This window comes from Bacillus rossius, chromosome 2 (assembly GCF_032445375.1).
Source record: "Bacillus rossius redtenbacheri isolate Brsri chromosome 2, Brsri_v3, whole genome shotgun sequence".
Taxonomy (NCBI): Eukaryota; Metazoa; Arthropoda; class Insecta; order Phasmatodea; family Bacillidae; genus Bacillus; species Bacillus rossius.
In genome coordinates this window covers 99806094-99829901 of record NC_086331.1, presented here as the reverse complement: position 1 = coordinate 99829901, position 23808 = coordinate 99806094, and the positions used below count along the sequence as shown (strand labels likewise).

Genomic DNA, 23808 nt, shown 5'->3' with positions numbered 1-23808 from the left:
GAGTTGTGATCAATACATTGAGTCTTGTCTCACCATAGAAGCATGATGTCTTTGCTTACAAAGCCAGTGAGGATTCCACAATGAATAAAAATTGTAAATTACAGTTTTTTTGAGAGGTCATAAAAATATGATCTAGATCATTTTATTTAATAGCACTACTTTCAAGTAATTTTAATGTAGCATTACTCTGCTAGTGGTCACTGAAAGTGCCAGTAGTATTTGAAAAAAAAAAGTTGTAAGCTGTAATATTGTAAATAGCACCAATAAAAGTATGTTCAACTTATGGAAAAAGAAAAAAAAAAGGTTAAAAACCTTAATTTTTGGACCATTTGAAGGTCCAATTTACTTTCCTAGACAGTATAGTTTTAATTTTCACTGTAGTTCTTATGTTCACTGTTAGCTGTATTGATTTGTAACAAGAACTTTGGGAATCAACATAGCATTACCTAAAAGGTATGCTAAAATGTGAGTAGGCCAACCTTAAACTTAAACTTAAATTATATTGTGTTTCAATAATGGATATCAGGCCTCTATGATGATTAGTACACTGAAGCTAAAATTATATGTTCCACTTATAAGTTTCTACAGCTTGGAGATACTGTTTAACAATTCTTTTAAACACTAATAAAACTATAAAAACTAAAAAAGCTATGACTCAATCTCCATAAAAGTTTTGACTCCATTTTAGAAGGAAAGTTACAGATTTAATGCAAAAAATGTTAACAAATTTAAAAAAAAAAAGTTCAGAATTTTTTTTTTAACTAACAGATTAACATTTTTCTATTAAAATGTTTGTGCAAAAAGCTCAATATATGGGAAAATGGTGGCCAAAAACAGTTTTATATATTTTTCATAGAAACCATTGTTTTAATAACAAAAATACTGCAGATAATAATTTTTAAAAAATTATACAAAAAGTTCACCACTATGTGTTTTATACTGAAGTGGTTTTAAAGATGTATGTCAATGTCATAAACACTCATACACTTCATTAAAAAAAAAGGTTAATTTTTGTACCTCACAGAACTTTGAAAATTTTTCTGCAATGTTAATGCTTGCCTGCATATGATATCGCAATAAGCTTGATTCTCAGCACTGGTGGGCTTTGGAAGAGACTTCAGCCATATTAATAAGCAATAACTTCTTTCAGTCCATTTTTGCCCTTTTGACTCCCTCTCAACTTCACCTCGTTACCTTTTCACTCACACCCAACCCCATTTGTGATATAGAGTATAAAGTTTGCAATCATTCATAAATTACTGCAATCAACCACTTCTTTGAAGTTTACATCTACATTCAAGAAATTCTTAAGAACTGCACTGTAAAACTACTTACAGATTTTTGCTACTTTTATTAATCTTAGTAATTCTTATAATGTGGACCTTACATAAGCATTTTAAATGTATTATTGTACCAATAGCAAAGCTGTATTGATTTTAAGTCATCTACCAAAATTTACAAAGAGAATTACTCAAATACATATTTTGTTTGGTGAAGAAATTATTACTTATAGAAGATTAAAAAATTTCTTATTGATTCCATCATTCTAAAACACTTTTGGCTTTCATGATAGACAAGTAATTAAGTCGTAAATTTTTTATATGGAAAAATATTGAATTAATAACAAAGGCATAAAGTCACTGGACTTCTTCTGCAATAAAACTAAGGACAATTATATATTTCTGAAGCATTTTGAAACCCTAGTTGTACTTTTCAGATTCATTTTATGATAAACTTGTAAACCTACAAAGAGTACTTTATATTTTAGTGAACACAAACTACATCAACATTTGCTAATTAATACCCGAGTGTTCCCATGTCTCCAAGAAAAAGAAAGATAATTTGTTTACAGCAAAGATAATTTATTTACAGCCTGATGTTATATTAGTTCACAGAAGATAACTATTTCTGTGCTCAAAGAGGATCGAGTTCAATTGTCAACAAGGAACCAATGAGGAATGGCATCATTGCTTTGTGTTATTTGCATCACCAAACTGGCAATGATTCTTCGATCAAAGTGGAATCTAAGTTGTTTATTTTGTATTGTGTTTGTTTGTTTAGTTAGGTTTGCTAAATATATACATAATAAGTTGAGAATGACATAACTTTTAGTTATAGTTTACTATATAAATTTATCTTATATATTATGTAAAAGGGTTTTCAAAGTCCGACCCATTTTATCTCAATTGTAGGGGTGCAAGAGTAGCATATTTTAATGTCGAATTGAGTCGATTAGTCAGCATAACTTTTTTTTAGCATTTTCCTTTTAAGCTTAATTAAAAGGAAATGGTGGCACAAAATTACACACTTAACATATCTCATGATGGCTTTTGAATGACTATTATAGTGCTAACTGCATAATAGCCTACAGTCCCTACCTATAGTATTTAGATTTACAAATAATAAGGCATGTGCGAAGGTCTCTTTTTAAATGTGAAGCGAAGTTGAAGTGAAGCTTACATTGTGCGAAGGAATTTCGAAGGAAAATCGAAGTCGAAGGATTTGAAATAACATAATTTTTAATATAAAAAAATTGTTACATATGTTTCATCATGATTATATAGACTAAAGAAAATTCCATTGTAACAAACATCTTCAAAAAAATGTATGTATACTACATAAGTACTGTTAAATGTCTTAATCCACAGGAAAAATAAGTACTTTTCATTTATTTAAATTTTGTAAAATTCATTCATCTGGTTTTCATTAGTAAAGTTAAATTCCACCTGGCTTTGAAGCATGTGAGCCAGCCATTTGAGGCTTTAAAATTGTCAATTCCAAGCCTTAGTGCCTCCATTCGTGCTTAGAGCGTGCTTGCACAATCCAATCAAAAAGATTTTTGTCAAGGTCACTATCGATACATTTGCTATATCTTTTCCTCTTCTGGTGCAGTTTTGCAGCATTTTCTTCAATTTTTGCTCTGTCTTTTATTATTGTCGACAGAGTTGTAGGTGCAATATTAAAGCGTTTTGCAACATCACACTTTTTCTTGCAGTTGTCAACAGCTGTAAGAATCTCTAGTTTTTTGCAATGCTGATACCCACAGGCTTTCGGGTACTCATAACTTCTACAGGTAGGCCTACCTACATATGCTGCCGTAATACACTAAATATAAAAATATAAACAGGTTATCCACGTCGTCACGTCGCCATAAACAAGCTTCATGAAACGTCACAAAATGTTCACTAGCGTCGGAAACGTGCCACTAGCTCTGTTAAATAAATTTTGTATACGTATTACATTTGTGTACGATTGCGAAAGATGTCAATCTGAAATTATGTTTACAAACAAATTATAGGTTAGGTCATCGTAACAGAAAACAAACGGTAACAAAAAACGCATTAGTAGTCGTTGGCCATCGTATAATCCATGTTTTATGTACCTAGCCAGATATGGCCGCCATCGGCCAATATCCATTGCTACAAATTCAAACGCGAAAATAAGCATTTTGTAGGATAAATATTATAATTGAATTGTTTTTTTCTTAATTGAAAAAGTTAAGCGTTTTTTATTTTTAACTCTCGATTATTCCGCATAAATGTTATGTTGTTACATCAATCACACAAAAAACTGACATTTTTTATACGAATGATTTTTCTATCCGCACGGTTACCAGCACTGCAACTCCCATTTTACTCAACGAAATAAAGAAAACGTCTGTAATCAATTTCCACAAGACCTGTCGTTAAACAAAGCTATAGAATTGTGAATTAAATGAGAAAATGTTTTGATATTTTGTGTATTAATATCAGCAAAACGATACGTATTAACGAGAAATTACCGTCCAGGGCTTTGAAAAATGTACGTTATATATTCATTATGCCTATTAATTTGCATGGCGTTTCAAGGGACCAGCGGCTTTATACGTTATACAGTAGAACCCCGATTATCCGCGACTCAATCATCCGATTCGCGGATTAACCGCGATTTATGTCCATCAAGTCCAATTTTTTAGTTACATATAACCAATGATTCAAAATGTATGTAAATGTTAAAATACTTTGCAAAATGTATGTTGATCAAAGTACTTTGACTCAGTTATGTTTATATACACAAAGTTTTTTAAAAAATACTAGTACATACATACGTATGTACATAATATTTTTGTGTTCCGTGTTACGTGAATAGATTATACACTGGTGCGCGATTCCACGTCCGCATGACCGGACTGTAAACTCCCGCGCGCAGCACGGCGCCGTGCCACAGAGATTACCCGGCGCATGGAGACAGTCCATTCCATTAGTGTACGTTATGAAGCGTGAAGGTGGTGATAATTTTATGTATTGTAACAGTGATCTGCATTCCTACGGATTATACCGTTGTGTTGTGCGGAAGTGTTGAGCGCAACATTTCATCATGTCATCAAATGAACAGAAAAGAAAGCGAGTGGTACTGTCCATCGACAGCAAAACAAAAATTATAGAAAGATTTCAGAGTGGAGAAACGATTGCAAACTTGCGACTAAGTTTAATGTCGGTAACACAACAGTGCGCGACATCATAAAACATCGCGAAAAAATCCTTCAGTTTGCTTCACAGGCTGACACTTCAAGTGGATTAAATAAACGCAAGACGATGAAAGAATCCACATTTAGCAGCTTGGACACTTGTTTGTTTGAATGGTTTCAACAGAAAAGGTCGGAGGGTGTACCATTAAGTGGCGTAATTTTATCACAGCAGACGTAAATTTAAAAAAAAAAAAAAACTAGGCTTGGCAGAAGAACCATTTTCCTGTTATATTACTTCTCCGTTATTTTATGAGCACCGACTGTACGGAAGTGTGTGTGTTGCAACTAGTGCTTGGCACGCAAGATAAATTCAGCCTATCACTTGCTGACGCGACGCAGTGATACGACGGTGTTTGTTTATTTCAAAACTCAGCTAAGAGTGAACGGAGAATAGATATAACGACCCCTCACGGTTCCCGAGATTAGGGTCGTTATAAGATTTCCGACCCATCTGCAACACTTAAGTCATAATAGGCCGTTTTTGCACTAATTCCACGTTCAGCAAGCTAAAAATAAAAAATCTAACATTTAAAATTCATATAAATAAAGGGGGATAAAAACACCGTGAATTATACGAGACAGAGACACCGTTTCAAAACCATCAAATCAAGTCTCAATGCACTGGTATGAAAAATCTTATCTCGAAAATAATTTTCAAGGCAGTCGTTCTGTAAAACAATAACCAGCCCGATGGTGTTACTGACAACAGAGCAATGAGCTAAGTGTGGCAGCATCGCTTACGGGCGATGAAAAGAATGCGTGACCTTGGCAGCCATCAGCTGTCTTGGGCCCTCGGACTGGCGGGCGGCTAGTCACACACCTCGGTGCAACAACGACTCGCGTGCCCACGTCTCCGCACACGAAAGACTTAAAAACCACTGCTGCCCAGCACTAAGCAGTCCGCTTCTATGTCAACAACGCACACGCACACAAAGCATGTGTATATATGTAATCTCCGAATGTCCACAGATGGCTGTCTGTGGGCTAATGACCTTTGAGGCAAGCATGACTCGGCTAACCGCGATTTTCGATTATCCGACTCACTCGTCCCCTTCATTAACACGGATAATCGGGGTTCTACTGTACTTGATTGTACGTTAACAAGAGGGACGTACTAGAGAGAATTTGCTGTATACATAAATGGGAAATTACCTGCCGCAAATATATTTTGGCAAAAAAAAAATATATATATATATATATATATATCCAAATAGTGGGTCAAACGTTTCTGGCAATCTTCGACTTTTCCACTCGAAGTTTATTTTTGTCGAAGCCAAAGTCGAAGGAAAAAAATATCTTTGATTCGACTTCGAATACTTGAAGCTTCGCACAACCCTACAAATAATTTTACAACTGTAATTTCCAAGTAATTTAGCTGTTTTAATTTTTCATCCAAAGAATTAAAAGCAACTAGCACCTATTAATAAAAAATATAATTAACTCTATCAAATTATGTTATGAAGCACAAGGAAACTAAAATATGTTGTCCAGTTGAATTTCAGTTAAAAACTTTAAATTTAGGATGTTAATTTAGAACATTAAAATGAAAACAATTTTTCACACAGACTTTATCATTTCATTGCTAAGTTAAGTATTCAAGTTCATTATTGCCCTATACACTGTACACCCAGTACAAGAATAGTCAGGGTATACGTACAATAATATTGTGCTTACGCTCGGTGGGTGAAGTAGCAGTGCCAGTTTTTTTTCCTAAACTAAATAAAACTAAGTGTATTTGTTTGGTAGGGGTCTGGGTTAGGGAGGCTGTAAGTGTGTGTGGGTTAGGGAGGACTCTTAAGTGTGTGTCAGGCCAAAGCCTATATGCCTAATCATACTGGGCTTCAGCCATGTAGAAAGGGCAGCATGCATCAAGTGCTTTGTTTGCAAATTGGCCATAGATAATGAGTTTGCCCTCTAATGCAGTTCTTATTAGACTAGAAGGTCACTTAATCTGGGAATTGTAATAAGAAAATAGAGTCGAGCTGCAGACATTGTGAAGATAACTTATACGTATGTGAGATCAGCCCCGTGCTGATATTATATGCAGGACTCAAGAAGATACTGGTTATCTGCATCCTAGTTGTCTAGGATACTGTCTGAAGTGTTTAGGACAAGGTTTTCTGACATTTATAAGCAAGCACAAAAATTAAGAAGTTGGTCTGATTTTTAGCCTAGCTTCTGAAATGGTCATTTTTCATTATTCGCCTAATTAAAGTTTCCAGACGTGATGCCATTCACTTCATGCGCCTCCCAGGCCTAGCAAAAGATACTGGTAAAGTCGTCTCCAATATACTGAACTCCAGCTTCTCATCAAGACTAATCTCATTGTGCAATAATCAGTATTATATTTTTATTTTGAGTTCATCATATTCTGCTGTTATTTATTGGTATGTTACCAGCACATACTTAGAGGTCCTGAAGAGATAGGTAAAACTGTTCTACCGGCTACCTTGATATTGTGAATATTTAAAACTCCTGAGAAAAATAGAAATTTAATTTATTGACCTTTTGAATCCAACACATTCATAGTCATTGTTCAAGCTAAAGAGTAAGACAATATGATAACTGAGTAGTCTCTTAGTTAACTTCATAAATTAAAATATTTACTAATTGTTCTTAGTGATTTACTGAATTAATTAATTGAATCTGTTTGTACTTAAACATACATTGCAGAAACATAATTTTCATGGTACACTGATCACCTATGTAATTTATTGTTTATTTATTAATTGATGATTTATTATATTAGTACAGTGTAATTATGTATGGGTATTATTTTTTTGTGTGCTCATTAAGTATTTTAATTATTTACATTCTGACAACATGACACACACACATTAAAAACCAACTGCATTTTAATTACTAATTTTTTTATTCATCTATAACCTATATTATATTATATTATATTAACATCCAATGTCAAAACATTACTAACATTCATCATATGTCATCCATCACATATTGTCTCATGTTTCCATAGAAAGTGACTAGCCTAAATGTGGGACTCTGCTTCATTCACTGTGACATGAAGTAATACTGTTTTACTCAATTACAACCAGAATTGCCATTGTGTGCAATGCTAAATTCATGTTTACACATTTAACACCATTTTATGACAGTTTAATTAAAAGAATGAAGTCAAAAAATTATTTTCTAAAACAGAACAGTAGCTTCTCCATCGTGGGATAACATTTGAAGTCATATTCAGGGATGACTGGCATCTACAGGTCCCACTTGTTACTTTGATAAGTGCTACCCCCACACAAAATGTCAGCCTGAAGATGCCAACTTTACAAGGTACAGAAATCTTTTGTGATCTTCAACACCATGACATGGCTTGAACATGAAAGCCAAGACTGTCATAATGACAGTAACGAAAGCCCAAGATATCTTCAAAATGTTTTGCTCCATGCTAACCGAACATGCAACTCAAACTGTATATATAAGAAACATACCTAAAACCCATTGTGATAAAAAATAATTAATTCAAAACAGATTTTATATTAATTACTTTTCTTACCTGGAGCCAAAAAATGCATTAGTGTAGTCAGTTGTCTGTGATAGGCTCCTGTTGCCTAGGATTATCCTCATATGGGTATCGCGTGCAAAATGTGGATCTGCTACAGCATTTGTGTTCCTAATTAACAGATTACAACAACTATTTGAGTCAACAATCAATTTAAAAGTAAATATTTTGAATTTTTCCACATACAATAACCATTTTTAATTGTGTTTTAAAACAGTAAATACATAATATTCTTATGCAACGCACATTAGTCATGTAAGAGCTCCATTAACTAATAATCTATGAAATCCACTCCCTATAATTCGGACTTAATGGAGAGGGGAGGCTGACTGAGTCAACACGTTTACGTGATACTAAGAAGTAATACGGGCAGAAGAGATAAATTAGCCATCAGTCACAAAAAAAAAAAAAACCAGTCACAAGGTAATGCAAGTTTGGTAGAATAAGGTAATTGTCCACTACACCTTCAATTGCATAGCAAGAATAATGTGTTTCGTGAACTTCTTGCACTGGTGAATACACATTTCACGAGTCCAGTAAATCCTATATTAATAATGTCATGAGAACCCACAAAAAATGCATTTCTGTACTTAAAGCATTACTTATATCATTAAATATATTTGTTAGTAAACAAAATATTGTGAGTTTGCTGAACAAATACTGAAGTAAATACAACACATTTTTTCATTTGAATTTTCCTAGTAATCAAAGTTAAAACAGAAAACATTTTAGAAGTTAAATGAAATTGAAAGGATTTAAATTCTTATAATATATTTTATGATATCTAATTTTTATTGAGGGACACCAATTTTTAATTATTGCTGTACAGTTAACATGTTTTTCATGAAAACATTAACATTTAATAAAGCTATGCACAGACTTACGAAACATTTAACTTAACTCTTTCAGTGCTGTGATCGACTCTTGTCGATTGCTGCCTCTTTGTTTAAAGTGCTGTGATCGACAAATGTCGATTTGCAATACTCAAGTCAGTGCGGAAGTCGATTTAATTCCCGTGTGTGGTTTTTTCCTTGTTCTGTCATTACCTGCGATCTGTTGAGGAAATCTTGAACTACTTCGCTGAGTTTGCCGGTGGTTCAATTGGTAAAAATTAAATTTTCTTTGTTCTTTTGCTGATGTCTTTGAATTTGTACCGTGATATTTTTTTTGTTTTGAATCTTTCTTACTATAAACTTTTTTTTCTTCAGAAAACGTTATGCCAAAATATTAGTCTAAATATGTTTTGTTTTATATTTTTTATATATATTCGGCGTTTTTATTTTTGGTAGACATTTAGCAAAGAGACAAGTAAAAGTAATACGTCTTTGTGTAAACAAGTGTTTTTGATTCCATTTCTCTACATGGGTTAGATGTTATTTCAAATACAGTGTCGACAGAGGATTTTTGTTTCATAACAGACAAAAGAGATATTTTGCGTGACATTTTTGTAGGAATAAATAAAATGATTTTAATGTTATGATAGAAAAAATGGCAGACCGTAAACGTTTATATGATCCATCAAAACAAGAAGATTATACAAAATTACTGGAACTTTTAGCTGCAGATTCAGAATCTGAAGATGAAAACCCTAACAGTCAAAGTGATAGTGATGAAGACGTAGAGTGCAACGAGTCGAACTCTGACAATGAAAATGAAGATGTGTCTGTAGATAGAAATACCTGGTTCCGGATGAGTAAAGAAACTCCAGTGCATTTGAATTTGTGTAGTGGTGATTCATTCGACTTGACTATTGTAAGTGACCCTGTAAATTTTAGTAGCCAATATAGTGCCTTTTCACAATTTATGCCAAGATCTGTGTTTGTCCATGTAGCTGATCAAACAAATTTGTATGCACAACAGTTTTTGGACAAAACGCATGATTTTTCACCACGATCGAGGTATGCTAAATGGAAAGACTGTACAACTGAGGACATCGAAGCAATGGTAGCTATGGAGATAGGGATGGGCATGTGTCGAAAACCATCTCTAAAAGATTACTTCTCAGAAACAAGCTGGCTTCTTCGAACGCCAAATTTTGGAGAAGTTATGTCCAGAGATAAGTATTTTCTGTTGCGGTCTTTTGTACATTTCAACAACAATGCAAACTTTGTGAAGAAAGGGTTGCCCGAGTACGATCCACTGTTCAAAATTCGGCCAATAATAGAAATGACAAAAGAAACTTATTTACAACATGTTCAACCAGGGAAGTGTGTTTCAGTTGATGAAACAATGTTGAAGTTCACTGGCCGTCTATGGTTCAAACAATATTTACCATCTAAACCATCAACAAAGTGGGGAATAAAACTGTGGTCACTGTGTGATAGCAAAACAGGTGTTTTATGTAAGTTCGACACATATGTAGGCAAAGGCAGTGGTGTGAAAACAGGCTAAACACTAGGTGAGCATGTTGTAAAAAATCTATTGAGAGGATTTGAAAAGAGCAATCGAATTGTGTATGTTGACAACTTTTTTTTCTAGTCCAGTGCTTTTTCAATTTCTTTTAGAAAATGAAATTGGAGCTTGCGGAACAGTCAGAAGCAACAGGAAAATGTTGCCAGGAGAAATGAAAATTTTGTCACTAAAGCGAGGTGAAGAACCTAAGTTCTGGCAAAATAAAAGAGGTATGATTGCATGTTCATGGCAAGACACTGGTCGTGTTAACATGTTGAGCACCGTACACTCTTCTGAAATTTTGACAGTAGACAGAAGAACTAAGAAAAGTGCAACTGGATTCGAAAAAGTGAAAAAGCCAAAACTTGTTGCAAACTACAACAAAAACATGAATGGTGTCGACAAGTTTGATCAACTGTGTACAAACTATGTGTATAAACATAAAAAATTGAAATGGTACCAAACAATTTGGTATTTTCTTATTGAATCTGCATTGGTGAACGGGAGAATTGCATACAATGAAATAAATAAGAAATCTGTCTCCGCAAGTGATTTTAGAACTGAAGTAATCTCAGGATTACTGAAAGATTACAATCGTGAACCTGCAGCCAAACGCGGTCGTAAAATCTGTGATTCTATGCCTTTGGCAAGGCTAAGTGAACGACATTTTATTGGTGAACAGGAAAATAAATCTCACAAGCCAAACTGTATTGTTTGTTCCATACTACCAGGGCAGTGCAAGAAGAAAGGCAAAGGAATGTGCAAAAGGAAGCAAACAATATTCTACTGCAAAAATTGTCCAGAAAATCCAGCAATGTGTACTGTACCATGTTTTGAAATCTACCACACAAAAAAAAGTTACAAAGTTACCTGTAATTGTTAAGCACATCTTCATTGTTTATGATTATACTTTACATAGTTGACATTGAATCAAATGTTGCTAACCATATCTACTAATAAATAACAGAAACTGAACTAAAAACACCAAAAAATAAGTATATAACATATTTTAAAGTTATAATTATATGTTTGTTATGTATTTTTATGTTTATGTAAAAGATTGTACGTAGGTATATAATTATGTGGGGAAGACCCGTTTGTAATAATCTAATAGTGTTTTGGCAAGTGAACTACCTACTGATATGTATTTACATAGTAACTATTGAAGTTGTAGCTATATAAAAAATCTTAAAAAATATAATTAATTCCAATTTGTATAAAATTAAGTGTTTTGATTGTTTTAAGTTAAATTATTAATATAAAAATTTAAAAAAAAATTAAATTATTTTTAATTAATTATATAAATTATAAATTTTTTTATAATAATTTTAAATAATGTATATTTTAATAAAAAATAACATCTATTTAAATTTAAAGTTTTTAATCAATCTTAAATTATTTTGCACCACAAAATTATTATTTTTTATTTTCTGATTTTTTTGCAAAAATAATTACGCACTTAGGGTAATTTAACCACAAAAAATGGTGCACCAAAAGAGTTAAAAACCTTCAGCTAAAAACGAACTTAACAGGCGTAGATGCAAACCTGGGCTCCTTGGAGTAGCATACAGCTGTCCACTTCTTATTTTGTTTGCACTGATCACTTAGTCACTCATGCTACTGTTAATTATTTACCAGAAAGTGGCTAAACATAGAGTTTCATTGCTAAACTTTTCTTGTGGAGAGCGTAACACTGTTCTGTCAGGCGTGGCATTGTAGGCAAAACTCTTTATCATGTTCAATCATGACTTCAAACAAAACTTAAATGATAAATTAAAACCAGAAACTCTAGGTACTAACATATTAAGTTTCATTAGTTAAAATATTTTTTTTCTTTTTTAAACAGTCATTAGGCCTAGGTGAAATGCTGCTACTAGTTTTTGTTAGTTATGATGTATTTCTTCATCCATGCCTGCATGTATTGTATATCATTTTATCAGGAACATGTCTGCTTGTTAAAATATTGACATTTATTACTTGATACACTTAACTTCAAACAGCACACGTTGTTAGGCATGGTATTATTTTACTGATTTGTAATGTCATTAACTTTTATGTTAAATCCCTAAATGTTTAAAAAGTACTGTTCATTATCAAACTTCTCTTTTTTTTTTTATATCAAAAACATGGTGTTGTCGGGCACCAATGGTAGACAAGGTAATTGTCTAGTTTTTCTGCTAATTTGGACTTATTCAATGGCTTTACCTGAAATATTGACCATCATTCTACTCAGAACATGTCAAAATATTAAATAAGATATTTCATTCTTATTAGGGTATTTTTATTCTGGTTTAATGTATCTTTGAGAGCAAGATCATTAGTTGCATTAAAACACAACTAGACAGAATAGGGATATTGGAGAATGAATCAGCCATGGTCTAAAATAAGGAAACATCTCAGCATTGACTAATTTCTTGTCCAGGAGACTTGTTAACAAGTTTTTCACACATCCCTGCAGAGAAATGAAGCTTATGTAATTTTTGCATTCAAGGTTCCAAATAATTTAATATTTTGCTGTACATTAACACATGAAACATGCTGAAACCATAACTCTTTTATAAGTTGAAGGCTTGCTACACTTTACTAGCCCTTTGTTTGTTTTCTTCTACTCCTGAATGAATCAACTTAAATGTAGATCATCAGTTATCATAAAAAGTTTTTGTGATTATGGTAAAATTTATGTTACACAAACACTGATATTTCATCTACTGTACTATTTCTGAGAACCAACTTATGATTAGTAAAATGTACATTATTACTTCAATTTCAACAAATTTTGAGAACAATGGCTATAGCACAAAATGTATGATTTAAAGAGTATGCAAACTATCTATTATCTAAGTTCATGATTTTGACACCTGAGTTAACAGAAACTCACGCATGAACATCACTGCTAGGAATGGAACCATGAAAGAGCAGCGGGTTGGCAGAGAGAGGACTGCTAGGTGCAGCGATGTCACTGAACGGACTGTGAGGCGGTGAAGCATAGATCGGGCTCTGCGGCACACTGTGCAGAGGACTCAGCAACCTACTGAGGGGCCGATTCTTCGTACCACGTGTGCACTGCTGCAGCTGTTGGGTGAAGGATAATATTGGTCCGCTCGCACTTGTAGCTGCTCCCTGCACAAACAAAAACCACTAAGTTATTCACAGATACATGAATCCAACAAAAGAGAAAAGGCTTTGTTCTCTAATGTGATAATCATTCTGGGGAAACTAAAATTTGATTATTAATGCAATAAGAGAATCATAAAATTAATAAATTCAATATAAAATAGTAACTGTTCTAAAAATTATAATTTCAAATTTAGAACATAGGTAAGTTGAAAGATACAGAGTAAATTAAGTGGCCTGACTTCCAGTTCATGCTGTGAACCATACCAAGCTGGTTTCATCTCCCAACCTCTCTGCATTCATCTACAAGCACGTGCACACACACACACAAACAAATGGTTTCATCCAGACATATTCAAACATATTACGTATTGTGGATTCAATATAATATGAAAACTATTTATATAAACCCTAACCAATAAAAAAAAAAATGTAAAACAATTTTATTTAAAGTTAAACAGTGTGCTAAAAGTAAAAAAAAAAAAAACCCTTAACCATAAATTTGAAGAAATAATTACATGTGACTACATAAAATTATGGAATGCCCTTACTTAATTTTCTTAAGTTCAAGATTCATTGATTGTTAATTTATTTGTAAGTGAAGCTTCAAAATTAACCGGAACTTCCAATTTTATCCAAAAAATTAATGATGATGTCACAAATGATTTGAAATCTAAGTAAACTATTCTTAAAATAAATAAAAAATGTTCTATGATTTTATTTACCAACATGTAAATGAATAATTTGTACATAGAAGGATAATCTCATAAAATTACATACCAGAATCAATAAAAATTCTTAAATTATATACATTATGTATTAAATTTAGTTATTTTATTCTGACGGTTATCATAATTACAAGCAAGAAAAAGTAAATTGTAGGTTAAGTAGCCTATGCTTACCACCAAACAGAAAACTTGCAATGACAAACAGCAAGTGGAAACATATCAAGTTTCGTTGATACAACCAAGCAAAACTGTAAAGAGTTTTTTCCAGCATACACAATGTTAGTTAAATCTTTTAACTTTTAGGGTGGTATTCCAAGACGTTTGGGTAAGGTAGCGAATAAGCACTGCCTTGTTGGGATACAACCGAAAACTAACTCTCGGGCTGTATTCCAGAACGTGTCCAAAACCTATCCCAGTAAGGAATCATATCTGCAGCCATTTTAATAAATTGTGCATGCACGAGGCTAGAAACTGGTTTAAACACATTCTAGAGGACGTTTGGCAACCATCGATACAATTGTTATGGCAAAAATCCTAGAGATAGAAGCACCATTGCACAAATTAAATAGTGTTGTTCTAATTTTCTCAAGTTCTTTTTAAGTTGCATTTATTTTTTTTATGGCCATTAAAGTGTACAAAATATATTCCAGGATAGTTTTGCTATAATAAAGTTTCATTTGGCACACCAACAAGCTTGGTACGTTCCTCGATGATCAAAAAAATGACTATATATGAGTTAATGGCACCAGAAATGGGTCCACCATTTGGACAAAATCAATTAAAAAGTGAGCTCTACGCATGCGCGGAATATGGGCAACAGATCAGCAATGGATTGGACACAAAAATTTGTTCCCTAAAAAGTAAGGGACTGGTCGTGTCCTATTGTGCACTATGAATACCGTTAGGTTACAGGTGTAGCATATTCAATATCCTTATTATTATGTCTTGTAATACCAGCTTTAATGTCTTTGTGAAAATACTATGGAAATATTAAATGATAATTAGGAACTGAAATTTTATTGACACAGTGATTTGACAAAATATTTATCTTCCTAGTTATAAACAAATATGTTATTGCATTCTTCCAAATCTAAACAACTTGTACAGTAAACTATTTTTAAAAATAATGGTGCCAACTGACATTTATTGACATCTGCCTAGTGACTCACTATTCATATTTATAGTTATTGACAATACCCACCAATCTGTGACAAATGAAAATGCCTCAATGTTTGCATCTGTTTTGGCAGGAGATGCAATACAAAACCCACTTTATTTGGAGATTTAAAATATTAAATAACAGATTGTGAAAATACAGAATTATTTACATTTCCATTGCTAGGAAACGAAAACTGTTTCTTAAATTCTAAGTTCTTAGAATTATTATGGGTTTTCAGTTAGATCTCATCCCAAACTGAAAAAAAATACTTCTCGCACATCTCCAATAAATTAGTTTATTCTACAGTTCACTGAGCTTTACCATTACATTATACTTGCTCAAGCTTTTGTTATTTACATACAAAATATAAACATGGGGGTAAATTATGATGGGTATATAAAAATTACTTCTGAATAATTAAAGTTTTTAGGTCTTATAATGTTGTCTTTGTGTTGCACTTCTTAAGTAACTAAGGTGTGATGTGTTCAATTTATTAATCTGTGTTATTGATGATTCATCTAGAGAAAAGCAGCATATAAAAATTTATTGTAAATAGCAGTATTATAGTATATATATATTAATCTTCATTTAGTCTTAGCTAATATTTGAAACATAAAATCACTTTTGTATCACTATGCAAGGTAAGGCACATGATGGACTTATCACATTCCACATGTCTATACATTATTTTCAATCACCCAAAATCGGTACAAGCTGTGTCACTAAAAATATAATGGACAACACTTTTGTTGGTCATAAAAGTAGGCACTCAGAGTCCTCATTTACAAAATGCAATACTTTGTATAAAGTAGGAGGTTCATTTGTGAAATAATAACAATGAAATTTATTTCTCATAGTTATCTTTAAAAAAATTGTGTCATGTCCCTATTACAGGATGTGCATGTTTCATTATTTTCCTGAGTGTGGCATGTTTCTTTGTCACTTTATATTATTTTTTCCATGAAGAGCAATGCTTTCTAATACACCTGTGAATTCAATTGATTAGCTCACAATATTGTTTTACAGGTATGTGGGAATTTCATTGCAAATATTTTGAAAATATCAAAAACACTACTTCTGTGCACTTTTTAAAAGCTTCTCTGCTTTGTGTTTAAGAGGAATTGAAAGGTTGTTTTGTGCATGAATGACCAGAATGTAAAAAAAAAAAAAAAAAAAAATAGAATCTGAATAACTTGACAGAATTTTATGAAATTTGTTTTTCCGGCTAGAGATTTTCATTAGGGAGACCTGAATGTACAGAAATAGTCAATACAGTGTACAGTAAAAAAAAAAAGGCAAAAGGTTTTTAGTAAAGTAAGGGGTTGAAAACCACTAAATAAACAAAAAAAAAAAAAATTGGCAGTACATTTATTAAAATCCCATAGAAAAAACTTCTATGATAACCAAATATTAAAAAACAAATTATAATTTTACGCTAATTTTAACTTATTAAAACATTGTATTATGCAAATATAAAAACAAAATCATCTAAATATATATTGTTCTAAGATTTGGTTACTACTATAGAAGTTTTTATGTGATTTTAATAATTTTACAGCCACAATTATTTCATTTTTTTAAACCCTCATTTTATGAAAAAGTTTGCCTTTTTTTTTTTAATGTATTGACTATTTCTGTACATTCAGGTCTCCATAGTGAAAATATCTAGCCGACTAAACAAACCCCAACAAATTCTGTCAAGTCCTTCAGATTATATTATTATTTTTTTTATATTCTCATCATTCATGCAAGATTATTAATATTGTTTATTTATTTATATACACAAACAAAATTCAGCACTAGGCTGGTTTTCAATTTTATTGCATATTTTATTACAAGTAAAATATCAGGTTAACACTAAATATTAAACCTCGCTATTGTAAACCATTAGAGATATTTAATCACTAACATTAAAAAAAAATAATGCAAGTCATTCCATAAATAAAAGAACTTAAGTTTACATTCGTAAAAAAAAACTACTATAAAGTTTATATCTATACATTATACTTACCGCATCGCATAGAAATAAACTCTTAGATTTGTTAGATTTATTAAGAAAATTAAATTAGTAAAAAAAAATTGTCCATCGGCGAGAATCAAAACTCAAGCATCTGGGCAGCAAGCAAGTACATTTCCACCTAGGCCACTGCGTCGATGGCCAGAGTGAAACTTAACTAGTATTTAAACTGTTCTTAAATTTTCAAAGTTTTTTTTCTAGGAATTGGCTTGCTAGTGCGCTTGATTAAATTTTAAGGGGGTACCACCCTAAAGGTTTATTACTAATACGAGTCTCATCCTGAAGTGAATTTCCCAAGTTGTGCCTTCCTCTTGTGAGCAGTTCATCCGAGAAAATGTTGTGCAGTGTTGCAGATCTCTGCCAAAAGTGGAGGGGAACAGGCTACCCGCTGGCAGTCACTCGAAAGGTGTTTATGAAGTACGAGAGGTGGAGCAGCTGCCAGATGAATGAGAGTAGACTGCATTTTCGCTTCAATGGTGACCAGAGTATGTCTACATGTTTTTCTAAGATTTTGTCTGATTGATACCCCATTTGATCAGCTGTCTGTTGGGGTTAGGGTGTGAAGGACAAATGGTGGATTAGCTTTATGGTAGCGCTTCTTTACTATAAATTCTGTTTGGGCCTCCCTGTGATGATAATGTTTTGGCAAATGACCAGTAATTTTTGCATGGGCTAGATCTATGTTATTTTTTATAGCCATTTTGATGCACTTATATCCTGGTAGCCTAGGCAGGTGCTTTGCCTGTGCAACCTGCCATAAACATCAGTAAATGGTCAGGTTATTTCTTGTTAATGTTTTGGCCCGGAGATTTCACAAAGTAGCTGCTTGTGCCCACTAAAATTTAATTTCCAATGTTCTGAATTTTTTTATCCTCACTCAATTTACTCAAAGACATAAACAATCTTGAAAAACTTAACTATTTGTTGTTGTTGTTGTTTGATTTTCTAGGCTTGAAGTCTGTTTAATGTGCAGCAATTTATGAATTTTTTTTTATTTCCAATGCTAAAGATTAGTATATTTAATTGCTAACAGTAAGGTTCAACAACTGGGCACTTATTTGTAAATCTAAATCAAATAACCTTTAATCTGCTTTATTCTTTTATTACTACTTTAGTAGACCTCGGTGTGAGCTCTCCCCCCTGGTAACAGGAGAACGCCCAGACAAAATTTTAGCTCTAGCTATGTTCTGTAAAGCATGTCTGCTGGAATATTTGAGGATCACATTCCTGATGCAGGTCGTCAGGGCATCAAGTCCATTAATTAGTGCTTGGAACACATTCACATTATCAGACTCTTAACGCATAGGTACTAGGAGCTAGGAGGTTGCTTATTAAACTGTTGGGGGTAATTATGTTGAGTCTGGGAGACTAATTGTTTCAAAAAGCCATGTCACACAATGTGCAGGGTCTTGAATCGTCACCATTTCACAAACAATTGACACAGACAAATAAAGACTACAACTTATGCCATCTGTCAGTACAAAAAAACTTTCAGAGTTTTATTTCAATTTTCATCAAACAGCATGTAGCTAACTAAATAAGTTATCTCATGATACATTTTCAAAACCCCTTGTGAACTTTAGAGATGCACTGTATCATTGGGAAAAAATATATATCTCTCTTTAGTGTTTATTCCCCTTCATGTGTTCATCGTACCTCTACTGAATGAAGTGGCCTGAATAAACATGTACAATATAATAAACAATCAAATTTGGTTGGTCATAACATATTTTTGGTCAAAAATATTAATTGGAAGAAAAAATTATTACCGAAAAATGCAAACAATATTTTAAAGAGAGGTTCAAACAGTTGCCAAATAAACATATTGCTTTTCTGTTCATTGCTACATCTCATTTCCAAAAATAAATATTATTTTTAACTTCAGATCAGGGTGTCACTAGAAAGATGTCTGCTATCACCCTGGGGTGTTACCAGCTAACTGACTGCTGCCAACGTGGGGTGTTACCAGCTAAATGCCTGCTACCACCCTAGGGTGTTACCAGCTAAATGCCTGCTACCACCCTGAGGTGTTACCAGCTAACTGACTGCTGCCACCCCAGATTGTTACTAACTAATTGCCTACTGCCACCCTGGGATGTCATCAGTTAAATACCTGATAGCACTATAGGATTCCACCAGCTAATTGCCTGCTGCCACCCTAGGTGTCACCAGCTTATTGCCTTCGGCCAGCGGGATGTTATCAGCTAAATGCCTGCTACCACCAGCTGACTGCTGCCACCCCAGGTTGTTACTAGCAAATTACCTACTTCCACCCTAGGATGTCATCAGCTAAATGCCTGCTACCATCACGGGGTGTTACCAACTAACTGCCTTCTGCCGGTAGGGTGTCACCAGAACCAGTACCAGTTAGTACTATTATTTTTTAATAGTGTTTAATGGATATGAATGCAGCAAATGATTTCTTTTTATCACAATTTCTTTCGTAGTTTTTGTGATTTGTATCACAGACAAAAAAAATTATTTTGCAAATTACATTATATATTGGGTCTCCTAAGAACAGTATGTTTGTATGGCATTCATTTCTCTATAGTACTTGTAATGAAGACTGTAATGTGATACTTTCGAAATATGACAACAATTATGGTTCATGTATGCCTACTTGAGATTTTTGCTAAGCCAAGCTCCTCTGAAGAATGTCACAACTTTTATTGAAAATATAGTTTGAGAAACTTTACACTAGATTAAAGACAACCTGATAATTCATGAGCTTAAACTAGCTGAATCCTGGAAACAGCCTATTTCTAACAGATTGTACTTAACAATCAAAATTAAATATAACTTTCTGCAACTAAAGAATAAGAGGTGGCTATAAAATGGTATAGCTTGGTTTGAATTTTCAATGTGGATACAGAATTACATGCACTGTATCCCCACCTATTGCTTGCAAGAGTGCAGTTACAGCAGACCAAACATAAAGTTAAAAAGTTAGTTTCAAACACTTTACCTGGTAAGTGTCGTAAGTCAGTGGTGAAATAGTTACAGCAATGCCTCCATCGGGTCCACCGTGATCTTGAGACTGCTGAGAGCTTTTAGTGGAGCAAGTAAAATTGCTGCTGGATTTGCTGTTGCTGGAATTGTTTCCAAGTGAAACAAATGAGCGTCGTTTCGTAGAGTTTGGAGAATCTACAGGCGAATATACTGGGCACATATTAGGACCTGGTGGGTACAGGATTGCCGAAGAAGGCTTTGTTTCCGCTGTTGAGCCAGAGGTCACAGATGTTGCACTGCTACTGCCACCTTGAAAATGGAGACAAATGTAATAAGTAATGACCATTTTTTATATTAAATAATTATGCTATTAAGTAAAAAACCCTCTTCAGAAATCTCACTTAAGAAAATGTCCTGCATAAAAAGTTTAAAAATACTAGTACTGTACCTATAAATACATACAATTTTACATTTAAAAAATTTTTTCCCATTAATAGGTCAGAATTTTTACTACCTTAAGAATTTTCTTAACGGGGAACTGTAGCTGAAAAAATTAGGTTTTTATTTCATTTAAACAGTTTAGAGCAGCATAACAAAAAATAACAGTAGTGGCTGGTCACAAAGCTTGACATCTAAGGTTCCTAAGAGCCACAATAGTGTGTGGTTAAACATACCTGGCTTTTAGACCTGGAGTCATGGGGTTAGTTTCCACAATAAACACTTGTTTTTGTAAAATTAGTTAATTTGTACGATGACTTCAAGCAAGCCTCTATATTAATAACAAAAAAAACATAAAAAACTTGAGGATCCACGTTCAATAATACTCTGTGTGTTCAAAATTTCTAAAAACCAATTGGCACTCCTGTGGCACTACCATTATGAGGGTTTCTAACAATACCTAGGCTGCTTTGACATCAAGGTAAGGAAAAATTAAGAAATGGAGTACTATTTTGCATTGTCTAAAATCAGAATTGTGTAAGTTGGGCTTACTCCACCTATGCTGCATGTCTACATTCCCCTAACCTCATCTATTCTTCACGATGGCTTTTGGCAGGGCAATTGGCTAACTCCAGCTTGCACTGATTCCATTATGTTGACCCAGCCTTAGATGGAAACCACATGCATGTTGCATGTTAATCCATCATTACATTAGCATGAGTATTGAAAGTAGGTATTTTATGAGATTATGAAAATCCTTCATGAAATGTTGAATGGAACTAGCAAGTGGAACAAAATTGCATTATATATTGCATTATATATATATATATATATATATATTACATACTCCTAAAAAAGCAGAAAGTAGATTAGTCTTAGTAATATTCAGATGTAAACTAAAGTATTTTCAACTAACAAACTTTTTAATAGTAAAACTAAGTTAATGACAATGAAATCATTTTTTATAAAAGGGTAAGGTAGATAAGACTAAATGCTTTCAACAAAAGAAATTCAACAGTGACATGAGGACATTAACCCATAGCATATGAAAGAAAATACAGACACATCTTTTGTCTGAGGATTTCTAATTTTTGCAGTACTAAAATAGTACAGAGAAAAAGTGTTTTAGAATTAATTTTATGTAACAGATTATTTTATTTTTTTTGTTCTTACTTTAAAAAAAAACCTTTGGCTAGGCCTACAGAAGCAAGTAGATTCTATAGTTCTAATTGCCGAACTATGTTGGAATGAAAAGGACCAAAGTACATTTTAACCAAATGTCACCCCCTGCAGTAAGTGTTGGTCATATAAAAATTGCTTGAGAAAATGTTTTAGATAATATTTAGAAGGTTTACAATAACACTAGATGGATTTGATACTATGTTTGTATGATGGCATTTCCTCAGTAGTACCAGGAATATGAGGTAACGACGGGATTTTATTTGCAAGAATCCTACATTTTCCTTTTTATTTGTTTTTACAGTAATATTTCTTTTTTTCGGCATCTTCAAATAATTAAATTGGGTATTTTGAGCAGGGAAATTATTTTGAACTGTATTTTTAAGATCTTATGGAAATGTTTTTAAATAATTTGATGTTGAACATTGTGTATTTTTCAAGAACTTAAAATAAAACTTATGACATTTTTTAATTCAGAAAACCTGTAATTATAAATTCATGTTTGAAGTCTAAACTTAATATTAAAGAATTTCAGGTACTTTCTAACACTCCAAATTATAAAAGAATGGTTATGAAGTGTTTCAGATCAGATTGTTATAGCCGGGACAAACATTCGTGACAGCTTTATGAACAGAACATAAAAGAGACCTATCAAAACATTAAAAAATTTAATGATGTGACAAAATAAAATACTGGCAATGAAACAAAAATAATAATACTTTTACTGTTACAAAATTACCTCCACCATTGGGTACAGGCCTGCTGGCAATGGGTTTATGGTTAACGGAGTGCTCCTCCAGCATGCGTACAACCGCATCGTGTCCGCTCTTCGCAGCTACGCGTAAGGCATTTCGCCCACAACGATCCGAGTGATTTGGATCAGCACCATGTGACAGAAGTGCCTTCACACATTCTTCATGACCTTCTTGGGCTGCTATTCCTAAATGAAAAAGATTGAATTATATGACTATGACTAACATTCTTCTTATGAGCCCTAACTTGCTAAGATATTTCAGTAAAACACAAACATTCATATGTCCACTTAAAATATTGACATAAATAAATATTTCTAACATTTGATGCATACAACCTTCTGCTCTTCTTATGTAGACATTATACAATAAAATAAAATACCTTGGAAGTGTGTGTTGGCCACCATAGCAACAAACATCTTAAAATAGTTTGAGAGGATGGAGGGGGAGTTAAAGGTGCACCATTTAATTCAGCTAACCAAATTAAAACTTCTGGTTAAAAATATTGGTATCTTTGATTTATTGGCTTGGCCATTAAATGAAATTTGACTAGGGCAAATTTATTTGAGAAGATAACTTAGCTTGAGTCAAGACATCAAGATTAAGCTTTATGACAGATACTCCACCACGCTGAACAAATAACTACACATATAAATTTCCATTTTGTTTGTTTTTTATTACGGGTGATGTCCTTAAGGGGTAGACAGAACTAACAATATTACACTGATTCTGTGGGGAATTTACGATATTGATTAGTAATGTTACGGATTGCATATATGGGCACCACCACGTGGATGGGCATGTGGACCCAGCCAACAGCTCTGTCCCAGGGTCGTGATGTGGCCCATGTGGGAGCTAGGCTCGATTCTCCCTATACTGTGTCACAATCTACCCTACCACCCGCTCTGAGATGATAGCACGCTATTGTACTACCGAGTGATTGTCGTCAGTGGACTCTTGGGGCATCCCACACGCCCTGGCTCTTATTCTGGCGGTACATGTGGTCAGGAGGTGAAAACACACATGGTATCTGGTACAAGGGTTTTAC

The 23808-nt window shown here is 33.3% G+C and overlaps 1 protein-coding gene across 1 annotated transcript in view; it reads right to left on the bottom strand.

The window, feature by feature from the left end:
- LOC134529511 (ankyrin repeat domain-containing protein 50) overlaps positions 1-23808 on the bottom strand; it is a 145750-nt gene that overhangs the window by 21158 nt on the left and 100784 nt on the right. The window contains exons 11-14 of the mRNA XM_063363670.1: positions 22748-22948; positions 20408-20700; positions 13303-13544; positions 8028-8144 (exon numbers count right to left, since the gene is read on the bottom strand). Coding sequence (XP_063219740.1) covers positions 8028-8144; positions 13303-13544; positions 20408-20700; positions 22748-22948 — 853 coding nt within the window. The remainder of the gene's footprint in view (positions 1-8027; positions 8145-13302; positions 13545-20407; positions 20701-22747; positions 22949-23808) is intronic.